General features: G+C 46.3%; 1 protein-coding gene across 9 annotated transcripts in view; it reads right to left on the reverse strand.

Annotated features, from left to right (window-relative positions):
• The window catches only part of SPECC1 (sperm antigen with calponin homology and coiled-coil domains 1), a 307,237-nt gene that overhangs the window by 142,808 nt on the left and 137,806 nt on the right, over positions 1 to 26,623 (reverse strand). Inside the window, exon 1 of one of the 9 annotated variants that reach the window (XM_077163995.1) lies at positions 13,646 to 13,785. The exons of the other annotated variants lie outside the window; for them this stretch is intronic. Coding sequence (XP_077020110.1) covers positions 13,646 to 13,685 — 40 coding nt within the window. The 5' untranslated portion in view covers positions 13,686 to 13,785. Of the gene's footprint in view, positions 1 to 13,645; positions 13,786 to 26,623 lie in introns of those variants that run through there. 9 annotated transcript variants of the gene reach the window in all.

A 26,623-nucleotide genomic window follows, 5' to 3' on the forward strand; every position in this document is an offset into this window, starting at 1 on the left:
TCTAATTACGGATTTAAACATACAGTACTGAACAGGGATTAGAAAAAATGACTGCCTTTGTGAAATGGGATTAGGATTAAAACATGGCTTTTCTAGGGGGCATACATCCTTTCAAACTGGCACACCCTCTGAGGTAGAAGACCAGGCAATGAGGAATGAGCATAACACTTTATGACAGTTTTAAAAACGAGTCCGAGAACCCGAGAAAACCACAATGGACGAGTGCGCAGGTAGCAGGAGGTGGCCGGGCACAGCTGGCAGAATCCCCACGGACCTGCCCGCTGTCAGGGCCAGCCCGGGTGGGGGTCCTGCTTCAGTTCCTCCAGGGTCATGACTGACAGTCCCACAGGTGTGGACGGCCTTCCATGACGAAGGAGCAAGGTAGGATTCAACAGTGAGGAACGTGAAAGGAAATCTCAAATAAATTTTTAAAAAACATCCACATTGTGTTCTGTAAGTGTAAAGTGATTTCACAATAAAAATATGGAAAACAGTTTGGCCTTTTCTTAAAAAGTTAAACATACACCTAAAATATGATCCAACTGCTCCACTCCTGGGTATCTGCCTGAGAGAGGAAAGTGTATATTCTCACAAGTGAACGTGACATTAAAGTGCCTATTCCTGCAGAACCAGTGCCCCGTTCACAGCAGCTCTATGCCTAAGAGCCCCAAAGGAGAAACAACCCACCTGTGCATACACAGATGAAGGGACAGGCAAACTAGTAGGTCTGTGCATAGGAATACTACTCAGCAGTGAAAAGGAGTGAACTACTGAAACATGCAACAACGTGGACAAACCTCAAAGAAATTATGCTGAATAAAAGAAGCTTCATAAAAAAAGACTGATACGATGATGAATATGCAACTATGTGATGATATTGTGAATTACTGATTATATATGTAGAATGGAATGAGCATATATTAAGGATGTTTGTGTTTCTTGTAATTTTTTTTAATTAATAAAAAATTTTAAAAAAAGAAAAGATGGGTAGGGTTTAGGATAATGAGCACAGTGGTCCCAGGTGATGTAATTAGGGGTGATGTAATTACTGAGCATGCGCAGATGGATTACATGCTTAGTGCGTATTTTTAAGAAAATGGTGCGATGAGGTATAGGTGACTTGTAGGTTAAAATCTAAGGCACTGCGCATGTCAGACAGACCCAACTTGGGTTAGATCCAGTCTTGGTCATCAAGATGAGTTTGGACTTGGGGTGGGTCAGTTCTGGGCTGACCCAAGACCCTTCCTTAATAAACATTAGGGGCTGTCTTCAGTGATTACAAGACTTTAAAGTTGAAAAATTGGATGACTGGGTATAAATGAAGGTTAGTCACAAGGTTTTCACAATCACAGGGGCAAGAAACGGGGGCTATACAGTTATTATCAGAGATCAAGGCAGCTTGGTTACAACTTACAAATTTCAGGAATTTCCCTCTGTCTACCCCAATATACCAGAAAGCAAAAAGGAATATCTACATAATGATTCAGTAATTAAAATCACCCTGGGGTGCAACGGGGGTTCAGTGGTAGAATTCCTGCCTGCCATGCAGGAGACCAGGGTCCGATTCCTGGTTCATGCACTTCCCAAAAGCAAAACAAACAAAAAACACAAAAATCCAACAAATGGTGCTGCAATAATGGGATACTTACATGGAAAAAGAATAAAATGTGACCCCACCATACAGCATACCAAAAATTTAAAAAAATCATCCCTTACAAAAAAAAAGACTGATACTATAGGATTCCATTTATACAGAAACTCTAGAAAAAGCATATTAATTGACAGTCACAGAAAGCGGACCAGCGGTTGTCTGGGGGAAGGAGAGAGAAAAGGACTAGAGAGGGCAAAAGGAAACTTTTGGGGGTGGCAGATATGTCCCTTATCTTGACTGTGATGGTTCGCAGGTGTCAGAGCATCAAACCATATACTTTTTATAACCCTATTAGATGTCAATTACGCTTCAATAAAGCTGCTGACAAAAAAGACAAGGTAGCAGATGCCGCCACTCAATGGCCAGGTGCAGCCGGAGGCCTCAACGAGAGAGGAGCTCAGGTGCAGCTGGGGGAGCTGGACGTGCAGCCGGCAGGGACCCACGGACGGACGCGGCCACGTGGCGGAAGCAGAGGTGCAGGCCAAGGGGCCCAAGGACCATGGCCGGCCAGTCCCGTCAACTCCGGCTCCAGGACAGAGTGAGCCTCCGAAAACCTGAGACGACACGTGTGCGCCGCTCAAGCTGACCCCCCTGTGCGCTCGGCCACGGCCGCTCCAGGAAACAAAGACGCAGATAAACAAACGTCTGGGAAAGGCCAAGTGAAGGACAAAAGGAAGTGGTGGGAAAGAGACCAGTGCAGACCTCAGGACCCAAGTATTTGAATTTTTAATTTTAAAATACCCTATAGGGTGCCCGGGTGGTTCTGAGGTAGAATGCTCGCCTTCCATGCGGGAGACCTGGCTTTGATTCCTGGACCATGCACGCCTCCCCAAAAAAAACCACTCTATAAGATAAAGGGGGTTTGCCAGTGTGTGACTAGACTTTTACAGCAATGTCACCGGTTCACACACCGTTTGACGCAGCCTTATTTCCTCCCTTCACAGCACAGCCTTCCCCATGCCTGGGTGTAATCCCTGTGAGGAAGGTTTAACAGCCATCTGCACGGCACCCACCTGAACCAACACGGCCCCCTAACCCTCCTTCAAGGTGGAAGGTTAAATTGCTGGGAGGTGGCCTGACAACCCTGGTGACAAGACTGGACGGGGGCTATGCTCTCTGCTACCAAGGTCTCTGAGCCCAGATAAAGTTTTCTAAATTCAGCTTTCATGGACGGTAACTGGAGCATATACAGTAGGCATGGCAGCTTTACCAGTACAGCACCCCCAGTTCTCGCAGGGACGATACAGCCATCTTAACATCATGCAAACGCTTCAAAACCTGAAGAGAAAGTTCTTTGGGAATAAGGGTCCAAGACTCTTGGGAGCTGACCGTTTCACCTAAATCTGAAACAGAACAGAAACCTCGAGGTCAGTCCACAGTCTGCATTCTTTTCATGCCAGGGCAAAGGCCAGAGCTGTAGTTTAGTTATTGTTTCCCTTTGTTCCCACACATCTGCATTTGGAAGCTTTCCTTTCTGGCCTGCAATAAAAAAAGAAACCAAACAAACAACAAAAAAACCCAGTGCTGTGCAGGAATGCAAAACGCTTTGCAGCCTGAGCTTCTCCAAAGCACACGGGCAGAATCACACACTTCTAACACTGGAACGAGCGCCACGGGTGCAGCTCGAGTCCTTTCCTCTCCACGGGGCAGCCCGCGAAGGTCAAGAGCAGAAGAAAAGGACCTGGATTGGGTGCCTGGATCGGGGCTCTGTCTACTTCTCCGACCTCCACCTAGAGAAGCCAGGGTCAGGAATCCATTCTCAGCTGCCCTCTCCAAGGGCCTCTCCCTGTCGCGGTCCCCTCCGGACCACCCTCTGAAGTCCACGCTCTGCCCGCACCTGGCAGGGCACAATTTCGCAAGGGCAGCTGTGCACAGACACATGGAGACCGAGGCACGTGCACGCGCGCCATCTGCCCTCGCCCTCTCCCCCCACCCCATTGCCCAGCACCCCGCTCCCACCTTCTGTCCACAACTCAGGCCCAGGCCCCACCCAGGTCCTGGGTGGGAAGAAGCCTACATTTTTCCACTTCTCACAATGCCTGGCGGGGACAATGCGCGGCCTCAGCAGGGACTCCCCGCCCGGAGCAGCCCCGGGAAGTGACCACCAGGGTGGCGTCCCCAGGAGGTGACCGCCAGGCTGGCGTCCTGGGGAGGTGACCGCCACCAGGCCGGAGGCCAGAGAAGAAGCGATGCAGGATGAGGGTGCAATTTACCTTCAAGTCGGGCCCTCCTGAGGGTGGAAGGAGCAACCTGACCTGGGCCACCAGGTAATGCAGTAATGACTGCATAAGAGCAATCAGCTCATGGGAAGTACATACTTGAACTACTTTAAGGACTATTTTGAATTCAAAAAGGTTGGAAAAAGGTTCTGGATACCAAAATTTGTTACACAGAAGCGGTCGGTCGTTTTAGTGTACAGTTTAAGCTAAAATTTAATTATTGTTGCAGCTACAATTACCTCTTGATTTTCATTCTCTCCTTTTTCTTGTGCACCTACATTTACACGGACTCAAACCCTGCAAGAGCAGAAAGCACACGCACAGAATGCCACCCAAGACTGAGGTGTCGGGGAAAAAAGAGACAATGACAGTTAAATGCAAAACACGATCTTGCACCAGATCTAAGAATGGAGGAGAACGTGCCCAAAAGGACATCATTGGGACAAATGAAAAAAATGCATCATGGACCAAATGCTTTGTGACAATAGGAAAAATGTCTTAACCTGAAGCTGTCTTTAAGGTGGTTACTCAAGTGAGTCCTTCTTCTCAGGAAACATGTGTGAAGTATTAGAGGAACACGATGTCTACAATCTGCTCTCAGATGACTGGAGGGGAAGGTGGGAGGGGAGGGGGGAGGGAGGGAAGCATCTCATACATGCTACAATGTGGCTGAACCCTTGAAAACATTATCCTGAGTGAAATAAGCCACATACTTTGTATGATTCCATTTATATGAAATGTCCAGAAGCGGCAAATCTATGGAGATAAAGAGTAGGTAAGTGTTCGGTTAGGGCTGGGGAAGTGGGGAGAAATAGAGATCAACCCGTAACAGGTATGGGGTTTCTTTTTGGGGTGATGAAATGCTCTAAACCTGTTGGTGGTGATGGTTGCACAACTTGATGATAGCACTAAAAGCCACTGAACTGGGCCCTTTAAATGGTGAACTTTACGGTATATGGATTATATTTCAATAAAGCTGTTTTTAAAGATAAAAAGATGTCAAGGAAGACACGAAAGGCTACACACACGCGTGCGCATGCACCCACGCACACATATGCACACACACATACTTTGTTAATCTTACCACATCCCTGCTCCATTTTCAAGCATAAAATTCTATGTAACTGGCACACTGTAAGGCATTCCAGATTGAAGGGAGGCCCAGAAGAGACCAGAAAGTAACAATAAACCAGTACTTTTCATTATGGTTTTATGACACGATGAATAGGCTCTTTGTTTATCTGTATACAAATCAGGTTAGACTGCTGATAATTTAACCTTCAAATATCTTTTTTTTTTTTTTTTAATTTGGCTGCTGGTGCAAGGGCGAAAAGCAGGACCAATTAGAGGAAGGAGAGGAATTCCTTGGCAGATATAATAAAGGGTTTTTTTTCCCCAAGGGCTTTAGAGGTTGTTCTTTATTGATTATGGTTTCAGTTCAAAATTTATGATTTGCTCTTTCGGGTTCATCACAAACCTTAATCTTAAAACTTAACCATAATTAGGTTTAATTTGGAAGAAGCAGTTAGAAATGAGGAGGGCAGGAAAAAGAGGGAAGAAGAAAGAACCTAATTTCTCTAATATAACAGAGCAAGGGTTGAAAAAAAGATGGGAGGAGACCTATGTCAGCTGTGTCTGAGGAGGTGTGGGCAGAGAGAGGCCCCAGGAACTGTGACCTGTGGCCTGGGCCCAGGAACCTCTGCTGGCCTGGCCAATGCTGCAGTGGTGTGGAAACAGGGAGAACTTTCCACGTACAAGCATTTCTGAAGTTCAGAACGTTTGAAGATTTTGTTTCTAATCCTGATTTTAAATTTTTGGCCAGCCACATTAAGTTTGTGGTATTGAGCCTACATTTTCCCAAGAACTCAAAAGTTTCCTGGCGCTATGATGGGCAGCTGCCATCAATTCATGAAAATACAACTTCCTGCAGGGCCCTCCGCAGAGTGTCGGGAGGGATGGCAATGCCAGAGGCACCAGGTGAGCGTTCTCCAAATGCTCTGAAGCAGGTGGACAAGCAACTAACAACCCCACAAGGGTGGGCACCAGAGACAACCTCTCCCAAAGAGCCGGGTGGCTGGGTGGGACAGTGGCGGATAAAGTGTGGGGGGAGGGGGCTCACAAATGGGAGAAGAGCAGAGGGATGAGGTGGAGAGGCTGGCATGGCTGCAGGATGGTCACGCAATGGCAAAGCCTTCACAGGGACACACTGAAGCCTTCACAATTTTCAATATATGTTTTAGTTTGTGTTTTGGGGTGCATGGTCCAGGAATCGAACCCGGGCCTCCCACATGGAAGGTGAGCATTCTACCACTGAGCCACCCGTGCACCCCACAATTTTCAATATTTTAATATTATTTCTATGATAGGAAAAAAACAAACGAAAGTAAAAGAGAATAAGCAGACCAGAACTCTTTTACCTAAATCACATCTGGGGCAACATAATCAAGAGGGGAACCCCAGTTTCCTGCCCCCCCGAACAGCCCTCCCGACGTGGGCTCGGAAGTGTGCACGTGTTAAGGTCTGAACGCACAGGCGTGGGTGCTGGAGCAGGCAGGAGCTCCCCAGCTAGCTGCACACCCTTTTCTCACATGGATGGTAAGAAGGAACCAACAGAAACTGATACTGTTAATTCGGCTTTTTAGTTTAAAAAAAAAATTTTTTTTTCCAAAAGGAGAGGGCTTAGAAAAACTTGATTTAAAACTTGATTATAAAATGCGGTATTTCAAATCCATCAAATCAAGAAAGAAAAATTAAGACTCCAGGGTCCTGGGACAGAGGCAGGCCCCTCACGAAGGGCACGGTCACGTCTCAGCCCCCGTCCCCGGGCTGTGGCCACCTGTGGCCAGGCCCTCTGCAGCTGCTGCTGCTGGAGAAAGGGGGCCCCGGCGGGATGAGGGGGGCCTCGGGGGCTGGAGCACCCCCCAATACGCAAAGGGAACGGGATGGGAGGCGAGAAGCCCCTGGGCCCTGGCAGCCAGTCCTGACGCTTCAGCCTGGCAGGGAGCTCGGCCGCCCAATCCTGGGGTGGGATGTCCAGCCCCTCAAAACCGCGAGCCAGTGCACACAGGCGCCGAGCCCCCTGCTGGTTGCATCTGCTGGAGCGAGACTGGCAAACCAAGACGGCGCCCAATCGGCATCTTACAACACTCGGCAACCGTTTCTGAATAAGGTAAAGAATGATTTTGTATGAAGTTCCATCCCTCAGCACACCCGAGGATGTCACCCTCACCGGTCCTGGGGTCCGGGCCTCTTGGGGACACTTTTCCAGTCCATCTCGGGGGCCTCACACCTTTGTTTCTCCCACACGTTTTATACGTTTTGCTGCTACCACAAACGTGGCCTTCTGATAGGCCACTGTTTTTTTCTGATTATTACTAGTATAAAAGAAGGCTACTCTCGTCTATACATATTCATATATAAATGGATTTGCATATTCATTTCCAGACAGGTTGCCTAACTGAATTCTCATTAATTCAAATACTGCTCTTTTTTGGCTATTCTAGCAAGAGAATGACAGCACCTACAAATAATGCTAATGTCTCATTTTTTTAAAAAACTTAAAAAAAAACCTGGTTGCTTTGTTTTTACATCTGAAAACAATGTCCTACAGTCCTGGTGATAATGGGCACCAGTGTTTCGTTCCTGACCTTTGTAGGAACGCTTTCAGTTTCCTGCTGGGCACGGCGTGAGGATTTCAGACCGTTTCATTACCTTAAGAAGGCAACCATCTATGCTTATTGGCTGTTTCCACGGTAGATGTTAAAAGAAATGCATCACCGATGGGAGGAGGCGAAGGAGAGAGTCTGCGCCGGAGGCAGAGAGAGAGGCCCAGGAGGCTAAGCAAGAAGCGGGCTCTGGAGAAGGCCCAGCCTGTAGCCTCCTGGGTCTGCACTTCCAGCCTCCGAAACCGCGAAACAATACGTTCCCGCCGTCTCCGCCACCACAGCCCGCTACAGCAGCCGTGGGAAACGGAGAAGATGGGGAGATACTCAGAGTTTAAACACCAAAGTGCAGAATCTGGCTGAGCCACATGGCTGCTTGAATGGGGATTTCAATCTGGGTAAGAAAAACTGAAAATGCTCAAGCCAAATATGCTCAGCAAATGCTCCAAGCAAGGCAAGGAGCTCAGACCTGCATCTGGAATCCAGAGTGAAAACGTAGTTCTTGGTCAGGCCAGAGAGCTCTGCTAGTAAAAAAAAAAAACCCTCAGCAAACTGAGGTTAACGCCCCCCAAAATTATCTGGGAAGAAACTCCCAAATGTGGAAGAAAACACTCATACAAATACTTTACTCAAGATTTAGGATCAAGTAGATGAGTATTTAAAATAAAACAAGTAGTGACAGCAACCTCCTGGGAAATATCTGCATTTTGGTATTCCATCCTCGGCGTTTAGAAGACTCTGACCTCTCGTTACTGTGCTCTTGTGCTGTTCCGTGATCCCACCTCTGCTGGTCCTCTCTTTGGCTTTATCTACTGTTTTCCAGACCTCCGGCAGCGCCCTGTCCATGTTTTCCTCCAGCTCTGCGGGCATGTCTAGGACCAGAGTTTAAAGTCTTTGCCTGCTAAGTCAGGTCTGCCCCTCCTCACTGAGGGGTTGCTAAGCTTTACTCTTCTCCTTTGCCTGGGCCATTGCTTTCTGCTTCTTTGTATGTTTTGTAACCTTTTGTTGAAACCAGGACTTTTTGGTATTTTAATGTGCAATCCCTGGAATTCAGACTCTGAGGCGTATCCAGCTAGCATATGACAGACTTTCCTTGAATGTCAGGGGGGAGGGGGAAGGGGGAGGGGAAGGGCGAAGAGGAGGAGAAAGGGGAGGAGGAGGAGAGGGAAGGGGCAGAAGGAGGAGGAGGAGAAGGAGAAAACCTCTTTTGCAGTCTGCAGACTGGCCAGTGCGAGCTCTCCTCTGGGGCTTACCCGTACGATGAGCTTAGAGGCGAGCTCCAAGCCATAGTGTAGTGGCTTCCCTGGCCCTCTCTGCACAGGCCTCTTGTCTTGGGCATGCGATGGTGTGGCCCAGGGAGTTTCTCTGTTTACATGGATACAAGTGTCCCCTCCTGCCTAGGAAACAGTTTCCCCCTGGTCCTGGACACTGCCCCGTGTGTCCTCCAGCCAGCCACTCCCGGCCCGGGCAGCCACTTGCCTGCCCTCCCACGGCCTTCTGCAGGAAAGCTCGGTGAGCTGCCCTCCACACACAGGGCAGGACTGTGATGGCAGGTCCCTGAGGCCACCCTTGGACAGACTGGGAACACACGCACTCTGGCGTGTGCCCGAGGGCAGCTCTGGCCCTCCGGAAGTGGGGCCAGGGACGCACAGTGGAGCCAAGCGGCTCTGCACGGGTCCTGGAAGGGGAAGGGTCAGCTGGGCGCCCCAGGTCCCACCGCTTCCACGCAGCCTTGGTTGGCGCTCACCTGTCACTGCAGTCCGTTAACTGTTTTCTGGGGCTTTGAGAAGGGTGCTTCTGCCAGTTCTTGCTGGTGGTCAAAGCGTTTGTGGGAGAATGGAGAGTGGCAGTGTGTGGAATCCCTCAGCTTTCATAGTCGGGATTAATACATAGCCTTTACAGCTAATAAATTTAGAAGCAGTATATAAGCATGTTATATAGAATTATAGAGATGTCCAGCATACTCTGAAATTATAAAAAAGGAAAATGACAGGTGGACAGAAGAACAAACAGAAGGACAAATACAGGAATAGGCAAATGGAATGAAATGTTAACTGTATAATCTAGACGGAGGGTATAGCGCTCGTCACCCGCTTTCAACTTTTATGATGTTTAAAACTGTCATCACACAGGATTGACTGGACCATGGCTGAGAGGGGTCGTCACGTCGGGAAGGCGGGTGCGGGCGACTGCAGAGGGGCCCCGACACCCGATACCCGTGGGCACGTCAGAACCCTCCAGCCCCGGGGCGTCCAGTGCGGGGCTGAGTCTTTCCAGGGGAGGCAGCGGAAACGGTGGGCCTGGTTCCAGCCCAGGCTTACGCCTTGTGCAGGGCCGGCCGGGAGTTCTCTCTTCCCCTGACTGCTGGTGGATGCGGTGTGACTCGCGAGTTACATGCCGAAGACAAGTCTCCACTAGCCTGAGTCTCTAGCAACCCCCAGAGCTCCTCTGAGTGACCCCAACTCACACTAGACTGGGATGCGAGAGGGAAACAATCTTTCCCTGTGTTAAGCAGCCATTTGGGATTTACCTGTAAATAAGTTAGCATCAACTATAATATAGAAGCGGATCGCAGGGAGTCCAAGTAAAAGTTTTTACTTTCATTTTATACCATTTGTATCCATTTTTTAAACACATACATGCAAATTCAAAACAGATAGTAAGTGGATGTCAGCTGCTACTGGGACCGGGGAATGGAAGGCTAAGCTCACCTTCTAAGGCCCCCTCAGCATTACAAGTGCCTTTGTGTGATTATAACAAGGCAAGATTGCAGACACGTATCCTTCCCTCTGGGCTGAGACAACTCCACCAGGCCCATCACTCCTCTACCCAGATGCCTCTGAACAGCACATAGACGGCACGCACGACCAGACCCGGCCACCCCTTCTGACAATGAGGCACCGACAACCTGGGGGGAAGTTAAAAGGCTGTTGATTGAGACCTTCTAGGAACTACAAGACGCAGTCAATGACTGTCCACTGCAGGGGTCCAGGGGCTGGCCATCACTGCCCAAACCAGGAATCTTCTAGTTGGTCATCCTTGCCCTGGGGTTCCCTGCTTCCCCCTTGGGTGGGCCAAGACTGTCAGTGTCACGTGGTTCTCTGAGGCTCCCCATGCCCAAACCAGCGGCCTTTTCCTTTGCATGTCTCAGCAGCTTGTGGGCCGAAAGGCTTTCCCTGCCTGATTCTGCTCTCATGTCCTTACCCTTCTCAGGAGTTACTCCCTAACAAACCTCTTGCATCCCTCATTCTAGGTGTGTGTTTCTCAAGTGACCCAACCAACAGAAGACAGGGACCGTGTGTAGTCTAGACTTGGGGGACCCTTGCCCCACCCAGGCAACCTCCTGTCTCCTACTTGTCTCTATCACCTGCCTCTGGGCTCCTGGCTCCAAAGCTCCTGGTGCCCAGAGCCCAGTCCAGTGTGCCCCCACTGCAAGAGGAGGAGGCTGCCCACTTCGCCCAGCCCAGGCCTCGGCACCCAGGTGGCTGGCTCAGGCACTGGGAGGTGAAGGAGGAGCATGGCTGAGCTTCAGAAGACCTGGGCTGCAATGACAGCGCTGCTCCCAAATCAGGGGACAAGCTACTCAGAGGAGACATTCCACCTCTCAGAGCCTCGAGGTCTTTGTCCAAATAAGGGGAAGGGAGGGAGCAGGGATGAACAATATAATCCTCCCCAGTTTCAGAAGTCCTTGATTCTTTGGAATGGCTTCCTAGGCTTTCTGTGCCATCCCACCCTGCTTTCCCAGGTGCATCCCCACTAAGGATAGCAGATGCTCCAGTCACCCCGAACCTCTCTGCCTGCAGCACACTCCTGCTCGGGAGTGTCCCCATGCATGCCTGCTGCCACGCCAGCCCTCCTTGAAGGTTTCAGCACTTCCTTCCGGGGCCTCCCACTTCCTCTCAGCCCAGCTGACCGCCCCTGCTCTTGCTGCCCCCTCAGCACCTTTCCATCCCACCACCATTTCTGGAGGCCTGTCCTGAGCACACGTTGTGGAAGGGGGCCGTGCCTCCTTCAGCTCTGAATACCTCCCACCACCTATGAAATTATAATTCGATATGGACAAACAGATTGTATTTTGCAATGGAATCATTTTTTATACTACTCTATACTATTAGAAGGTTACTCACTGGAAAAGAATCTGATTTGTAATCTAATGCTTTGCATAAACTTCCACTACTTATACAGAAAACACGATGCAACTGTAAGTGATTCTGTAAGCTCAAATCCCCAGAGGGAACGGGGCATGAAATGCTGCCCTGCAGGCCCACTCAGGAGTGGGGGACAGGGAGGCCCAGAGGTAACACGAGTGGGGTGATTCACCATCATTCTCTGGGAGACTAGGGGCGCCGATGCCAGGGAAGGAGTGGAGACAGAGTGAGCAGATGCAGGAATGAACTGCTAGATGACGCATTCAGGCAGGATTCAACAGTCCCACTATTTGGAACACAGCAAACAGAAAACCCACGGTAAAGAAGATCAGGAAAACGTTAATCTTGAGCAAAACTCTAATTTCCAGGATTCTGACACCTCACTGAGGCAGTCTGCAGCATTTCATCCTGGCATAAGAGAGCAGCTAAGATGACAAACTCACATTTTGAGCCAACAATATTCAGGCATGTAAAGTCTTTTCCAAGGTTTCCTAATAGCATATCTTTATTTGTGACAAACCAGACTAAATTCTCTTCTCCAAAGTATATGCACTCTTTGGAAGCTATAATAACATAAAAGACGTCCTTTTCATATCCTATATATTAGAGTACTTTAAAAAGTTGAAGGCCCTTAGAAAAGCATCCAAATGAACTCTTAAAACAAGGGCGACAGGCTTTCCAGAATTTCAACACAAAGGAAGCAATACCTGGGCAGGCGCGGACCACCCAGAAACCCTAACCCTATCCTCTCCTTGATGGTTTACAAACAAGGCTGCTCATGACCAGGAGAGCTTCTTGTGCCTGTTGGTTATCCTGCCCCAAGACGTTAGGATATGTACTGCATGAGTTCCAGTTTCCCCCAGGTAGTCTATTTAGTAACCCCACATCCAACATTTTCTTTCCAGTATTCCTGGGTGGCAATGAAAGCTTTCTGTCCCGGCTGCTGAACACGGCCAGTGCACCCCAGCCATGAGAGGGCAACACCCCACCGCGTCCGACCCCAAGGAAATGGCCTGGCCCTGCTAGCCAGCTGGAGGGTGAATGAGGCACAGTGGACTGTCCTTAAGACAGAGATGTTAATGCCAGCACTGTCCCCACTCAAGAGTAAGTCACCAGGACAGCCACGTCACTTCTTAGAGCCCAGACTTCCTCATCCCAATTAAAATTTAAAAGGACTGGCATGAAAGATGACTTAGAAGCAATAGGTCAGCTCTCCCTCCCCCATCGCATGACACCACCTCTCAGGACAGACCAAATCCCATGCCCTTCATGTGACAGTACACAAGCGTCTGGTTTTGTTTCTAAAGGGAACCCCGTGCTGACCAGCACAGGAACCTGCGCTGGGGTGGGGGGTGACCCCAGCGGGCGACCCCAAGTGTCTCAGCTCACGGGTGTCTGGGGAAACAGATATCTGGCTAACCCGAGAGTTTGGTGTCCCAGACAAAGCGCAGATTATCTCGGGGGGGGGGGGGGGGGGGGGGGGGAGCAGCGGGACGCGGCCCCAGCTCCAGCATGAGTAAGGCATCAGCTGACGCGCGGCCACCTCGTGGGGGGCCGCCCGCGATGGCCTGGAACGGACAATGGCCGGAGGGGACTGCAAAGTCACACTTTTGGCCGCAAACGCCCAGAAAGTGGGGGGCAGCGCCCGGGATGGCCCCCCGTCCCCCACCCCACCCCCATCCCCGCCACGTCCGGACTCCAGGTGCTCGGGCGAGCGGCGTTTCCTGGTCACCCGACAGGCACCGGTCATTTCACAACCCCGCCAGCCGCATTCCAGAGGCAGGAATCACACCCGGGCTGCACCCGGGTTTGCCCGCTCGGCCGGCGGGAACCCGGCCGTGGGCCGGGGCCGGGGGTCGGATACCCGGGCGGACGCGGGCCCGGGGCGGTGGGGGAAGGGCGCGGGCGCGGGCCCGGGCCGGGGAGAGGGCGGCGCCACCCCGCCCACCGACCCACCGCACAGACCTGGCTCGGGGTCCTCGGGCCGCCCCGAGTGGTTGCCCATCCTCGGTCGACGCGGGCCGCGGGCCGGGCAGGGTCTCCAGGGCGGCGGCTCCGGCCTGCAGGGTCCGCGCCGTCAAAGAAAGGGTCCGCGCCCGCCGGGTCCCCGCGGCCCGCCGCTCCTTGCCCGCGCGGGCAGCCCGCCCCCTCATCTGCATCCCGCTGACACGCCCCCTCATCTGCATATCACCCACCGGGCACGCCTCCTTATCTGCATGTGTCCGCCCACCTCTGCATATCACCCGCCTGGCACGCCCACCTCGGCTCCAGGCGGCTGGCCTGCCCCGTCCCCGCCCAGTCATCTGCATGCCGCCGCCCCGCCCACCTCCACACCAGGCGCAGCCGTACTGCGCGCTCCCCTCACCTGCAGGCTGCGGCTCTCGCTCGCGGTCTGCCGGTCCCGGGGCCGGCAAAAGGCCAGCAACCCGGGAGGCACGCGCCCGGGGACCGAGCCTCTCTAGGGAAACGTGTGGACGAGGAAGCTGGAAAAACCCATAAGGGGAAACTGAAGCCAGGTGCCAGGGGAAAGGCAAAATCCTGCGCCCGAGACATGAGATCTACCAGCACAGGCAAATTCTAGAGTCAGCACAGGACAGGAGCTTAGTAAGTCTTTTCTGGATGGATGCATGGATGAACAACGCTGCAGAAGAGGTGAGGAAATATAAGGCCGACAAAAAACTGCCCCTTATCCAAGATGAATAGGAACGCTAAGAATAAAAATGCATGCAAAAACTGGAAAGTTTTGTTATGAAAATGCTAGCTTATGGAAACTATCCTGAACGATCCCATAGTCTCACAGTGAAAACACTTAGAACTAATTACATCTTGCAGTGAAACTATTTAGGACTAATGAAATTAGGAGTGGAATGACTGATTACCACTTTTAACCCTATGCCTTTTCAGTTCTTATCTCACCCGACCTATCTGCGTGTTAAGACGCAGTTGGTGGCTATCTTTGGCTTCCAAGACACCACAGTTCTGTAGTTTCCTGGCCACCTTTTCTCAGACCCCTCAGAGTCATTTCCTTGACCTCTAACAACCTTGCTCATCTCAACCAACCAGTGGCTTCTTACCACCATCTGTACCACTCCAGTGTGGTCCAACCTTCAGAACCCAGATGCATTTACCCAACCACCACCTTCTTTTCTTTTCTTTTTATTAGTGCAATTGTAGGTTTTCAGAGAAATCAGATAGAAAGTCGAGTTTCCATATACCATCCCCACAAAGTTTTCCCTGTGATTACCATTTTGTATTAGTGTGTTATTTTTGTTACAATTGCTGGAACAATATTCTAAGGATGCCGTGAACTTTAGCTTACTGTTTACGTTAGGGTTCCCGCTTTGTGTTGTACAGTTCTGTGGCTGTGTGTGTGTGTCAACATATCCAACCTAAGTTTTTCCTTTATATCCCTTCCCAAATATATAATTCATCGGTGTTAATCACAGTCACAAAGTTGTGCCTCTATCACCATCATCCATTGCCAAAACTCTTCCCCAAACAGAACCTCTGAACCAATTAAATGTTAAATCCCCATCCCTCTGCTCCATCCAGTGTGCAAATATCTCATTGAGTCCCTGCTTTCAATTCTTTGGGCTATATACCTAGAAGTGGGATTGTTAGGGATTGTAATTCTACTCGTAACTTTTGTGGGAATCACCAAACTATTTTCCAAAGTGGCTGCATCATTTTACATTCCCACCAATAATGTAATGTACAAGTATCCCTACTTCTCCACATCCTCTCCAACACCTGTTATTTCTGTTTTATTACTGGTAGCTATTCTAGTGGGTGTGAGATGGTATCTCATGGTTGTTTTGATTTGGATTTCCCTGATGGCTAATAATGAGCATGTTTTCATTAACCCTATAAATATTGGCCATTTGTACATCTTCTTTGGAAAAATGTCTGTTCAAGTCTTTTGCCCATTTTTTAATTGGGTTGTATTTTTGTTAAAACGTTGAAGGATTTCTTTATATATGCTGGATATCAATCCTTTATCAGATATGTGGTTTCCAAATATTTTCTCCCATTGTGTAGGTTGTTTTTTTACTTTCAAGATAAAGTCCTTTGAGGGATAAGTGTTTTTAATTTTGATGAAGTCCCATTTACCTATTTTTTTCTGTTGCTGCTTATGCTTTGGGTGTAAAGTCTAAGAAACCACTGCCTAACATAAGGCGCTGGAGATGCTTCCCCACATTTTCTTCTAGGACTTAGATAGTTTCAGCTCTTATAGTTAAGTCTTTGATTCATTTTGAGTTGGGTTTTGTATATGGTATGAGGTAGGGATCCTCCTCCTTTTTTTTTTTGTAAATGGAGATCCAGTTTTCCCAGGGCTATTTGTTGAAGACACTATTTTCTCCTCATTGAGTAGTCTTTGCTACCTTATCAATAATCAATTGGCCATTATAATTCTGAGATTAATTATAGGTTATCAGAAGATAGAAAGAGGACAGAGATTGGGTAGTTGATGTTTAAGGACATTTAATAATGTAAAGGTTCAGGAATAACTAGCACAATACTGTGTGGGAACACAATAGCATAAGTACAATTAACACAGCTGAGTGTGAGTATGGTAGAAAGAAGATTAGAGTCATGTGGGTCACCAGAAGGAAAGCTTAAAGATAAAAACTGGGGCTGTGTAACTTATCTAAACCTAGAGTAGATGACAGTGGTTAATTGTACAAATATAAGAAACATCTTACATGAACCAGAACAAATGTGTATCATTATTACAAAGTGTTAATAACAGGGTGGTATATGGGAAAAATGCAATTAACACAAACTAAGGTCTATAGTTAACAGTAACATTGTAATATTCTTTCACTAATTATAACAAAGGCATCATACCAAGGCTAAATGTCAATAATAGGGGGATATTAGGGAGGGGTAAGGGATTTTTTTTTTCATTTCTCTTTGGAAGAAATGTCAATATTCTCGTATAGATTGTGGTGGCAAATGCCTATCTATGTGATTATACCAGGAGCCATTGATTGTACACTTAGGATAGATTTATGGTATGTGAATAAAACTGTTAAAAATTAAAAATAATTTTAAAAAATCAGTTAGCCATAAATGTGAAGGTTGATTCCTGAGCTGTCAATTCTATTCCATTTGTCTATATGCTTGTCCTTGTGGCAGTATCACACTGTTTTTATTACTGTAGCTTTGTAATAAGTTTTAAAATCAGAACTGTGAGTCCTTCAATTCTCTTCTTTTTCAAGATAGTTTTTGGCTTTTGGGGCTGCTTTCCCTTCCATATGAATTTGATGATTGGCTTTTTCCATTTCTGCAAAGAATTTTGTTGGATTTTGATTGGAACTGCATTGAACCTGTGTATCACTCTGGGTAGAACTGACATCTTAACAATATTTAGTCTCCTAATCCATAAACATAGAATGTCTTTCTACTTGTTTAGGTCTTTTTTTCATGTCTTTCAGAAACGTTTTGAAGTTTTCTGTGTACAAGCCCATGACATCCTTGGTTAGATTTATTCCTAGATATTTGATTGCTTGACTTGCTATTGTACATGGAATTTTTCCTTTATCTCCTCTCCATTACTAGTATATAGAAACCCCCCTGACTTTATGTGTTGATCTTCCAGCCTGCCACTTTGCTGAATTTCTTTATTAGCTTCACTGGCTTTGCTGTGGATTACCCAACCAGCCTCTCAAAACCTCCTCTTAGGTGTCGTGGTAAGCATCTTAGTTTAACCTGCCTCCCACAGCCCCTTCCATGTCCATCTGCGGAAACTCTGCTCTTCCAGCGACTCAGGCCCAAATGTTGCTCTCTTCTTTCTCTCACCTCGACACCCAGCCCATCAGCACTATATATCCTAAACACCAGCACCTCTCATCACCGTTTACAACCTCCACTGCTACCCCTGGGTCCGAGCCACCATCACCCCCTCCTAGGACTGCACAATTGCCTCTTGACCAGTTTCCCTTCTCCTGCCTCCTCAAAGTCTATTCTTCATGCAACAGCCGGCTGGAATGATGCTTCTAAAATCTAACTCAAACCTCTGCTAACGTGTCTTGTCTTTAGTTTGCCTGAGCTGCTATCACAAATACCATGCACTGTGTTGGCTTAAATATGAGATTTTCAGTAAAAAAAATTTCAGAGTTTTGAAGCTAAAAGAGGTCCAAAATCAAGATAGCAGCAAAGTTTACTTTCTCCCCAAAGACTGGAGCATGCCTGTGCTGGCTGCCAATAGCCCTTGGGTTCCTCAGCTCTCCCAGTGCCTGGTGATGTCCTCTTGTCTTTCGCTTTGCTGACTTCCCAGTTCTCTTTATGAAACCTCCAGGAATCCAGATTAAGACCCACCCTCATTCAGTTGAGCAACATTTGAACTAAAAAGCTCCAATTTACAATGGGTGCATGTGGATTAATATTAAGAGCATGTCTTTGTTGGGGTACATTAATTCAGCCACCACGCCTCTCCAATGGCTTTTTGTCTTACTCAGAGGAAAAGCCAAAGCCCTTCCAAGGCCCTGGATGGCCTTCCCCTTCCTCCCTCCCCCACTCAGTGGACTCACGGGCCTCCTTTCATGTTGCTTCTCCCTACACTTACCTCATTACTGTAAGCCAAGCGTGCTCCTACCCCAGGGCCTTTGACTTGCTATTCCCTCTGCCTGAAACACACTCACTGCAGATGCCTCCATTGTGGAGGCCACATGCTTCATTCTTCTCTTACTTGCTAGGTGTCTACTCAAAGGTCACCGCATGAAGAGGGGCTTCCTGATCACGCCGCATTAAATGGCAAAGTGGAGCCTCCACACATGCCCCGCTTGGGTGCCTGCTTAACATTCGTCACCCTTTAATATATTTGTTTATTAAATATATAAATCTATCTCATTGTATATATATATATATATATAAAATATCTCTTTATTTGCTTACTGATTCATTGTTTCCTCCACTAGACTATAAGTTTTGTGAGGGCAGTACACTCATGAATAAACAAACAAACTTACAGATTGTCCCATACACAAATAAGTCCTTAACTACAGTCCTTTCTTTTTTTTTAGTAGTTATAGGATGAAGTCAGTTTCTCCAACAAAACTAGTTCCTCAAAGACAGGAGTCATAGTTCTATTTTTGTAACTTATAAAAACTAGCACAACACTGAACACATAGAAGCAAATGTACTAAGGAAAATAAACTGCATAGGACAATTTTAGAGCAGAAATGTCCATGAGATCAAGTTCAACACCCTTTTCTAAGGTGAACTTTGAAATAGTGATAAAGCTTCAATTTCCAGAACAGTCACAAACTTATCCAAAAAACTTTATATACTAATGAGTCATCTTATTAATCCCATAAAATGCTCAGCAATTAATGTGTCCCTCTTAACGAAAAACAGACTAATAAGCCACTGTGCCAGTCTGAATCTGTTGTGAACCTCAGAAAAGTCATGTCCTTTAAGCCTCATTCAATATTGCTGGGTGGGAGCTTTTAGATTGTTCCCATGGAGACGTGACCCACCCAACTGTGGGTGGTAACTTTTGATTAGATGGTTTTCATGGAGATGCGTCTCCACCCATTCCAGGTAGAGTAGCTTACTGGAGTCCTTTAAGAGGGAACCATTTTGGAAAAAGCCAACATAATCCACGCAGCCAGAGACTTTTGGAGATGAAGAAGGAAAACACCCCCTGGGGAGCTTCATGGAAAAGGAGGCATGGAGAGGAAGCTAGGAGACAATGCCATGTTCGCCATGTGCCCTTCCAGTTGAGAGAGAAATCCCGAAGGTCATCGGCCTTCTTGAACATCACTCATACCCTGGATGCCTCAGGTTGAACATTTCTATAGTCTTGCTTTAACCTGGACGTTTCACAGCCTGAGAACATGTAAACTTGCAACTTCATAAATTCCCCTTTATAAAAGCCGCTCCATTGCTGGTATATTGCATTTCAGCAGCTTACAATTTAAAACAGCCACCAACCCAAGATTCCTCCCAGACGCCTACAAATCTCTGAACTGCCAGCTCCAAAATCTCTAGTCAATGTTATTTAACTCCTTAACATTTTTCGTATCCTGCCTCTCTCTTCTACCTTTGCTGCCTCTTCTTTAATTCACTGCCTCCTTCATCTCTCACAAGGAGGACTGTTCCAGCTTTTCAACATACCTGCTGCTTCCAGAGCTGCTACTGCTCAAATCGACCCTCCACTCAACCATCAAAACTGCAAATCCAGCCACCTTGCACCTGGGCTGAAAGCGCCCCCTCTACTGCATGGCCCCCAAAAGCCCTTTACAATCTCACCTCAACCCCAACCCCTCCTGTGGCAGCCTCACACTTCACAACGGTGCCCTCTCACCTTCTCTTCTAGCCCACCAAGCCACCTGCAGTTCCTGGCCATGCCCTCTGGTTTCGGGTCTCTCTGCTGCAACATCTGCTTCCAGCACCCTTACATAACCGGGGTGCCTGGCAAACGCTTATGCACCTGCTGAATTCTTGCTCAGACGTCACCTCTCTGGTGAGCCTGCTCGTTCCAGACAATTCAGTGATCTCTCCCTCATGGCACTCTGTCCTTGTAAATACTTGTATTTCTCCATATAGCTACAAAATTTCTATCGTTCTTTATCTGTCCATCTTCTCTCCGAGTCTGAGAACTGCTTGAGTGACCGTCTGCTTCCTTCTTCTCCTCTGTACCCTTCCTATCTAACATATGTGAAGTGAGCAATATATGTATTTACTCTGTAAAACAACTATAAGGTTCACTTCTCAGGCAGGAAAAACTGCGATGATTTTTTGAATAGTTGAAGGATTCTTTGCTAGCTAGAGAAATCCTGTTATCGAAATGAGGAGACTAAATATTGTGAAAGCATCATCATGTGTGCCCGAATTAGTTAGGAGTTTTAACAAAATTCAAATCAGTCATGAATTTGATATGTTTATTCAAAAATTCACCTGGAAGAATAACTGCACTGGAAAATCCAAGAAAATTGGAAAAGGAAGAATAAAGAGAAGATCTAACTTATTAGAAATAAAAACGTGGCGTGCACGGGTGGTTCCGCAGTAGAATGCTCGTCTTTCATGCAGGAGACCCGGGTTCGATTCCCGGACCATGCACCAAAAAAAAAAAAAAAAAAAAAAAAAAAAAAAAAACCCACATGCCACGAAACTATAGTAAGGAACAATAGGATCAGATGAGAATAAAATTGTTTAAAGTAGATTTGAAAGGCGTTAATATAAAATGGCATTTCAAATTAACTGGAAAATAGTTACTTAAGGATCTCCAGAAACCTGGCCATCCATAAGAGAAAAAAATGTAAATGAGCTCTGTATCTCACTTTTTCTGCCAAAATAAATTCCAATTCAATAAAAGATTTAGTTTTAAAATATGACAACATAGAAGTCTGTGGAGGTTTGGAGCTGTGCACCCCATGTAAACATGCTCTTGAACCTGACCCATTCCTGAGGGTGTGATCCAGCTGTAAATAGGCCCTTTTATAAGGTGTGGCCCACCCCAATCAGGACGGACCTTAATCTGCTTACTGGAGCCCCTTATAAGCAGAATGCAATTGAGGTAGAGAGAGAAAGGAAGCAAGAGCTGACGGTCAACAGAACCCAGAAGAGAAGGGTGAGGCCGGGGGGGGGTGCCATATGCACTGCCACATGACAGGAGCCCAGCACCCGGGCTCCCCAAAAGCCTGGCCCACTGCACCCATCTTTGGGAAGAGAGCGTCGCCATGAGATGCCTGGGTTTGGACTTGCCCTCAGCCTCAAAACCGTGAGCTAATAAAATCCCAATGTTCAAGCCATTGCATGGTACTTGCTTGAGCAGACAAGGAACTAAATGATGTCCTTAAAGGAAACTCAGATGAATGTTTTTATAGCATCGAAAGGAAGAAAGCTTTTCTTTATTGTCCAACTTCTCATCCTGAACATTTTCAAATTCATAGAAAACCGTGGTGAGAACAGTACAATGAACACCACTGTACACCATCTGCTATGCTGACCAGTTGTTAACATTTTCCATTTTCTTTTTCTCTCCATCCTTCCTTCCTTTTTCTTTTTGCTGAACTGTCTGAAGGCATACCGCAAACATCAAGAACTCCTAAGACATTCTCCTACAATACCATTATCACATTTATTAAGAAAATTAATAATTAATATTTTCAAACTATCATATTGTTTACCATCCACATTCAAATTTCTCCAATCGTCTCCAAAATCAACAACTCCTCCAGGACCTATCAATGCTAAATACTGTTTTGGGAAGACACATTATCCTGAGACGCCTCTATCTATCAATAATAGTTTAGATGCTTACAGAGGTTATCTGACAAAAACATTTCAAACAGAGGTAGAGGCATTTAATACCATATTATAATTGGTCCAAAGGGTTTGGCCTCACAGTTCTAAGCATTAGATGTCACTGCAAACAAGTCTTTTAAAGATAACTTGAAAAAGCATCACAGCCAGCCAATCCTAAAGAATATCTACGGCAATATATAAGATTCTACAAAGGTTCCATGCACTAGGGTAACCTGCCAGAAACCTACAACCTCCAGATAGGTCCCTGGACCAGATAAGTTCTGAAACCTAGAGGGCCCAGCCTCTCCAGAACATCAGCTAGTTCCATCCCCCATCCCGTATTATCAAAAGCCCCTTCCAAAATGAAGAATTAGAATGGCCATAGCCCAAATACCCCTAAAGAGAGGGATGGAAAGATCAAAGGTGATGGTGGAGTTATACAGAGAAGGTAGGGTTTAACAAACGAATATGATTGCTGAATCATTAAACTGATACTTCTTTTTGTCCCCAGTATCTTAGAGCAGCTAGAAGTAAAAACCTTAAATTGTGGAATTGTAACCCATACCAAACTCTGAAATCTGTTCTCTAGCTAATTGTTGTGCTGTGCTTTGAAATTTATTGCTTTTTGTATATATGTTATTTTTCACAAAAAAGAATAAAACAGTTGATTTGTCCTGTAAGTACAAGTTGAAGAGTGCTTTGAAAATTACTTTTTTCTTTCTTTTGCTTTGTATATATGTTATATTACACAATTAAAAAGCTAAAAGAAAAAAAAGGCAGCACAGGGATGGGATTACCAGGTGTGCAAGGACAATACGGTAAACAACCTACTGTCAAATGTTTAGAAAACTGATAAATAGTGAGAAAGGTAGATGGACTGGTCGATAGATTAGATAAATAGAAAGATACAGCAAAAGTGGCAAGACGTTAAAATCCCTGGAACTGGGTATCCAGGGGTGTGCTGGAGTTCTCTGGGTGAGGTATGTTTTATTTTTGCAACTGTCCTATAAGTTTGAAATCATATCAGAATTAAAAGTTCAAGGAAAAAAAGACCAGGAAAAAGCAGTCCTGTGAGTACCCAGGCTGCAGTGGTTGGACCTAATGGGCAAATGAAAACCCAGTTGCCTGCATGTTACGTGAACAGGATAAAGTTGCCCCTGGCAGCAGATACACGGAATCAAAGAGTGCCATCCTTGGAGCAACAAGTGGGGCTCATGAGCTCCAGAGCCGAAGTTAAGTAATTTCGAAATCGGCTCTTGCGATGATGTGACACAGATATCAGAGATGCCTGGGACGCTTGCAAAAAAAAGAAGAATGTAATTCTAAGTTAATATATATCATATTGATTTCAAATATAAAGGCGTAACTAAACTTTAAATTAGATATAATTACATATTTTCTATTTCGATCTATCACCGACATGTTTATTTAAGGAAGACAAAAAAGGTTTTTATGATCCCCTTATATTCAGGGTTATACGAGGAAGTAATATATACGTGAGGTCATTTTTATTTAAAAATCCTATATTACACTGCCTCCATTAATCTAGGTTGAAATAAATTTGGACACGTATAGCAATTTATTAAAATAATTGTATACAGATTTTGGTACTGGAAAATTGGGGTGCTGCTGCGGTTTACAAATACCAAACATAGTAGAATGGCTTTTTAAACGGATAAGGGGAGGATTTTGGAGGAGTTGTGAGGAGCTTGATAGAGAAGGCCTAGAATGCTTTGAAGAGACTGTTGGTAGAAATGTGGACTCTAAATATACCTCTGACAAGGCTCTAGACAGAAATGAGGCACGTGTTATTGCAATCTGGAAGGAAGGTGATCCTTATTTTAAATGACAGATAATCTGGCAAAATTGACTAAAGGCTTTGACTTGAAGACTTTAAAAGCCATGAACTTGGATATTTTGCAGAAGAGATTTCCAAATTAAATGTGGAAAGTGCAGCCTGGTTTCTCCTTGCAGCTTACTGTGAAAAGAGACAGGAAAAAGATAACTGAGAACTGAACTCTTGGGTACAAAGAAATCAGAAATTGATGTTCTGGAAAATTCTGGGCTTCCAGGAGTGGAGACCCAGAGAATTGTGCCCCACCTGAGGATTTAACCAAATGTGGAACCAGTCAGCCATCTCAGAACAGCCAGGATTGGAGATGGAGTTATTCAGAAAGGATCTGCGGAAACTCCTTCATCTGATGGGCATGATCCAAGGCTACTGCATAGAAAGCCAACAAGAATGTTGTGGGATTTGTATCAACACAACCACTGCCAGTCTGGCCTGACAGGGACAGAGAAGGGAAACATTGGAGGAAAAGTAACTTCAGAGGCAGACTATGGAATCTAAAGTCTAAAGTCAAGAGACCTCAGGTCAGGAGAGCAGACACACACAAGCATGCAGAGAGGGTGAGTTTGCCCAGAAGGCAGAGGGTGGGCCTTCCACCTCTGCAGTTGAACAGTCTTGCTGTCTCAGGCATTGGAGAGGTGGAGCATATTCCTTGGGGAATGGGGAGAGCCTGGCTGTCACCACACGGAAGGATTGAGAATGAGCCCGGAGATGGCAGAGGGCCTGGGTGTGGCCCCAATGCTTAGAGAGGGTAGAGGTGGGCTCTCCAATGCCCCCCAAGGTTTGGAGAGAGGCAGGTCACTGCATAAGCACTTGGAAAGGGATGGACTGTTGCTTTCTAATTCCCAGAAGATGAATGACTCTCAGACTTTAAAATCTAATGGAGTTTGCCCTGCAGGTTTTTGAAACTGCTTGGGTCAGATGACTCCTGTATTCCTTCCCATTTCCATTTCCTATGGAATATGGAATATATATTCTATGACTGTCCCTCCTTTGTATGTTTTTTGGCAATTGGTTGGCAGCAAATAACTTGTTCTGAATTTTACAAGTTCAGAGTCAGAGGAGAATTTTGCCTTAGAACAGATCATGTCAGTAACAGACTTTGATGAGACTTTGTACTGGTTTTAACCTTGTATTGTATTTGTATTTGTCTGGCATTTCATTAGATTATCTCCACGGAGATGTGACACACCTAACTATGGGTATTACCATTTGATTAGAGGGAGATATGACTCCACCTATTCCAGGTGGGTCTTGATTACTTTACTAGAATCCTTTAAAAGAGGAAACATTTTGGAAAATGCTAAAGAGCCACAAGAACCATGAGAGCCCACGCAGCCAGACACCTTTGGAGATAAGAAGGAAAATGTCCCTGAAGGAGCTTCATGAAACAAAAAATCTGGAGAGAAAGCTAGCTGTCGCCGTGTTTCCCATGTGTCTTTTCAGTTGAGAAAGAAACCCTGAATGTCAGTGCCCTTCTTGAACCAAGGTATCTTTCCCTGGATGCTTTAGATGGGATATTTCTATATCCTTGCTTTAATTTGGACATTTTTAAGGCTTTAGGACTGTAAACTTGCAACTTAATAAAGTCTCCCTTTTTAAAAGCCAAAAAAAAAATGGTATATATGGTAAGCAGAATTATAAAGGACTTCCATTTACTATGGTAAGTAGCTCTGATGCCTTAACAATAAGCATCTTGTACTTTTATGATCACAACACACAAAAAGAGAAAAGAACTGTATATCCTTCCACCTATCAATTCCTCTTCTAGGAATTTATTTAAAAGAAATTATTATAAATTTACATAAAGATCTAGCTTGCACAATAATAAGAGTTATTGAGAAATAATTATATGCCACACATTGTTCTAAAATACTCTGTATATTTTACCCTATTTAATTCTTACCAAAAAACCAACATGATAAAATCTCTCTCTCTTTTTTTTTTTTAGCCCAAATTAAAGATAAGGAAATGACCAAGAGGGTGAGTTATCTGCCCAAGGCCACTCAGCCGGTAAAGAGGCAGAGTCAGGATTTGAACCTGCAGCACAGAGTCCCAAAATCACACCCAGATTCTGTTGCAGGCTGGGAGAACCAACCGGACTCAGCCTGTGATCACACATGGCTGTGGTTTATTGCAGCCAAAGAGAGGGAAAGATGCAAAGAAAGGGAAAAGACACATGGGGTTAGGTCTAGGAGACCCAGGAGCAAGCTTCCACGTGTCCTCTCCCAGGGGAGTCACGCAGGATAGGCTTAATTCCTCCAGCAAGGGGTTGTGACAGCATGCGTGAGAGGCAGTATGCAAGGACACCAAGCTTATTAGAGATTCGGTGCCCAGGGTTTGCGCTGGGGCTAGTGCATCTTCTGGCTGGCACACCCCAAAATTCCAGACTCCCAGAAGAAAAGCAGAAGCCACATTCTCGGCACAGTCTGGGGACAGCGAGCTGCTCTCAGCAGTTAGTGTGGCTGGAGCTTCCCCAAATCCAGCTTATCAGCTGCCAGCCAAGCGCCAACCTGGGAAGCTTCCTAAGGAGGGCGTCTGAGACCTGCCATGTCACCTCTGTTCTGCGCAGAGCCCATGCCCGCTTACTCCACAGCTTGTGCTCTTAACACTGCCCACCGCTTCTCTTCTGTTTGTAATAGCAAAAAGCTGGAGAAACCTTACATGTTCGACACCAGGGGCCATCAAACAAATAATGACAGTCATACAAGTCTTATCCAGCCTCTAAAAACATTGCTTCAGATGGATTAAGTTAAAAGCAGGACCCTCCACATGTTAAGAAGGCATTTTTTTGCACATAAACAAAAACTCTAATACAGATACTCAGATAAGTAGAGAAG

This window comes from Tamandua tetradactyla, chromosome 6 (genome assembly GCF_023851605.1).
Source record: "Tamandua tetradactyla isolate mTamTet1 chromosome 6, mTamTet1.pri, whole genome shotgun sequence".
NCBI lineage: Eukaryota > Metazoa > Chordata > Mammalia > Pilosa > Myrmecophagidae > Tamandua > Tamandua tetradactyla.